This window comes from Monoraphidium neglectum (assembly GCF_000611645.1).
Source record: "Monoraphidium neglectum strain SAG 48.87 unplaced genomic scaffold scaffold01871, whole genome shotgun sequence".
NCBI classification, from domain to species: domain Eukaryota; kingdom Viridiplantae; phylum Chlorophyta; class Chlorophyceae; order Sphaeropleales; family Selenastraceae; genus Monoraphidium; species Monoraphidium neglectum.
In genome coordinates, this window is record NW_014011757.1 from 8,750 (window position 1) to 11,994 (window position 3,245).

The 3,245-nt window shown below is 64.6% G+C and overlaps 1 protein-coding gene across 1 annotated transcript in view; it reads left to right on the forward strand.

Moving 5' to 3' along the window:
- The window catches only part of MNEG_9252 (hypothetical protein), a gene marked incomplete at both ends in the record, with an annotated part of 2,824 nt that extends 1,590 nt beyond the window's left edge, over positions 1-1,234 (forward strand). The window contains 3 exons of the mRNA XM_014042278.1: positions 307-513; positions 741-791; positions 1,076-1,234. Coding sequence (XP_013897732.1) covers positions 307-513; positions 741-791; positions 1,076-1,234 — 417 coding nt within the window. The remainder of the gene's footprint in view (positions 1-306; positions 514-740; positions 792-1,075) is intronic.
- Positions 1,235-3,245: the final 2,011 nt, after the last annotated feature.

A 3,245-nucleotide genomic window follows, 5' to 3' on the forward strand; every position in this document is an offset into this window, starting at 1 on the left:
GCTGTACACATGGGGGGCGGGAATGCAGGGAATGGGCGCGCTGGCTGAGGTGAGTTACGGCCTGTGTGATTGTGCATGGGTGTGCACCAGGGGTGACATCACCACAAAGTCTGTTGTTTGGTCTGTCAACATGTGTGGCTAACACCACAACTAGTGTCCACCGTGATGAGTATCGCTCGTGCGCACATGCATGCGTGCAAGTGCGCTACATGCACTCGCACACACAAAACACAACACACACACAACACACACCATCAAGTTCTCACACCTGCGTTCAACCGCACCCCCATCCCCCTGCCCCCCCAGGCCAAGGCCCTGGCCGAGCAGGTGGCGGACCTCTTCAGGAACGTGTTGCGCCTCTTCAGGAAGGTCAAGCGCCGCCAGCAGCAGCAGCAGCAAGGCAGCTCAGCAGCCGCGGCCGCCGCAGCCGCGGCCGGGGTCGCTGACGCGGAGGACGACGACAGCTTGGAAGAGCTGTCTGAGCTGGCGGAGCTGACGGACAAGCCCACGCAGGTGAGGATGGTTGGGCCGGCAGCGCAGGCGTCCCCCGCATTTGCGTGCGTGCCTCTGGGCCTTGAGTCTCCGGCATGTGAGGCTCGTGAGGGGATCAATTTGAGTCGACTGGGAGCACAAGCAACCGGTTGCGGGGTGCTGCTCCTGGCAGCACACAGCCGGACATGCTTCCCGTGGGTTGCTCAATGGCCCCGTTCGGTTCTCTCCCGCGCGGTCATCAACCGCAGCTGTCCTACTGGATCGCGTCTGTTCTGGGGGAGCACCGCCTCACGCAGCAGGTGGGGCGTTGGGCTCTGCACAGGTCGCCTGTTCCACCTAAAAACACACACCGTGCCACTTGCTGCCGCTGACCTGCCCTGCTTGGTCTTCGCACGAGGCACACAGCATGCTGGTTGCTACCCCAAAGAGTGGCCAGAGCCCCACTGCTGCAGACGCGCCACGCACCCGTGTGTCTTGTCACTGCTTGCCACGGCCGCCCGTGCTCCGTCCCCCATCGGCGCCGCACAGCCCCGTGTAAACCGCAACCACCTGATCCCTCTCACGATTCGCCCTCCCACCGCAGGTGTTGTTGGAGGAGGACTCCACCCTGGGGCGCCTGCAGAAGGAGGCGGAGGTCCTGGGGGAGACGATGCGCTTCTACAGCGCGGCCACGGCGCTGGAGAGCGTCTTCAGCAGCGGCGGGGAGGGCGGCGCGCAGCCGCCGGCCGGCGGGCCGGACTGACGGGCGCGGGCGGCGGCCGCGCGCGGCTTGCGAGCCGTGTAGCAGCTCTTTGTTGGTGTTTGTTCGTGTCTGCTCGGGGGCTGAGTTGCTCTGTGTCGCGGTCCAGCATGACGAGCGCGTTGCCGAGCTGTATCTGTAAACAAACCCGTGGCTCTTGCGGCAATGCGCCAGGACACAGCTGTGTGTTTCTCTGTGCAGCTGAATTTGTGCCCTGCACCGGTGCTGTACAGCATGCGCCACATCCAGCTCAGCAGCGGCTGTGCAAGGAGGCGCTGTGTGCCAGCCTGGCCCAGCCGGCGGGCACAATATGGCTGTGTGCAGGCCCACAGGCCGGTGCACGGGCGCCATCTGGCCAGAGTCACAGCATGCATGAGACACTGTGTGTCGTGGGCTGGGGCTCTGAAAGTAGGGTGTGGGTCCTTAATCCAGCCCAGACGGCAAGTATCAAACGGTATGGTAAACACCGCGGGTCCTGGCCAGGTCATTACAGTACCCCTGCGGCAGTGCTGGTCCGCTGCGCTGGGGCTGCTTCCACACCACGTGTGCTGGTGCCTACCGGTGATCCACGTGCAAGCGCCTATGTGGCTTCGAGTCTGTTTACCAAACGTTTACGCACGCAACGTCGGGTGTGCGCAGTGTTCCGGTCCACCTTTTCCGCTCCCGGGCCATCAAGCCACCGCCATTGTAGAATCCGTACAGATTTGATTCATGCAGGTCTGCACGTGCTCAGTCGCAGCTTTGGACACCCGCTGTCGCCGCACCCTCGCCGCCGCGTGCACCTGATCAGCACTGCCGGGGCGAAATGGAGGCCCCAGCCCACGTCCTGACGTTTGAAGAGCTCACCTACACGGTGATCACCAGACACAAAGAGCCAAAGACCATCCTTCACGACGTCGGCGGGCGCTGCGAATCTGGGTGCGCACCGGGCGCTCGGGCGTAGAACAAGTGCTGCCGCACGCGCTTGCTGTCGCCCGCGATTTTTGAGAGCATCGACCTCTAGACCAAGCCCCCATATGCGCCCCTCCTGACGCCGCAGGCGCCTGATGGCGCTGATGGGCCAGAGCGGCGCCGGCAAGACGAGCCTGGTGGGGCCAAGGGACGGCAAGAGCCCGGGGCGCTTGCGCTCCAATGGCCTACCTGCGTACCTGCGTACCGCACAGACCGCCCGGCCGCCCTCGCCAGCAGCGCGCCGAGCACGCGCGCTGCTTCCCTCATCCGTCCCCACTCACCCCGTGATCCCGCAACATGATCCCCACCTCCTACGACTGGAACAAAAAACAAGCTGGACTGCCTCGCCGGCCTCAAGCTCGCCGGCAAGGCGCGCGGCCGCGTGCTGCTGGATGGCGCCCCCCGCAGCGCCGCCGCCTTCGAGCGCATCACGTGCTTCGTGCAGCAGCGGGACGTTCTGGTGCCCAGCGCGACCGTGAGGGAGGCGCTGACGACGGGGGCGCTGCTCAAGCTGCCGAGGGCGATGCCGCGGGCGCAGAAGCGGGCAAGGGTTGAGGCCCTCCTGGACCAGCTGGTACGCGCGCGCGTGTGTGCGAGTGCATGTGTGTGTGCGCGTGTGTTTGAATGCGCAAACGTGTTGTGGGGAATGGGAGGGGATCACGTGCGTTGTGAGTTCTGCTGCTCCTGCAGGGTTCATGGCCATGTCAGCTGCAGTGGTTCCCAGCCAGAGGGTCGAGGGAAGGGCTGCGCAGGCACAGGGTGTGGCGCCGAGCTTGTTCATGGCTGGTGTCAGGGAGCATCACATGCACCCCACCAACAGGGTACGCACTGCTCAGCCCAACTCCTGTGCGTGCCGCACTGTGCGCATTTGCCCGCTCCCTCACCCCACCCCGCACACACCAAACGCACATCACCCTACGTGCCTCTCCCCGCGCCCCACCATGACCGACAGAATCTGGCCCATGTGGCTGATAACCTGATTGGGGATGAGACCATGGGCATGAAGGGCATCAGCGGCGGAGAGAAGAGGTGCACTCCTGCCCACTGCGCCTCACCTCTACCC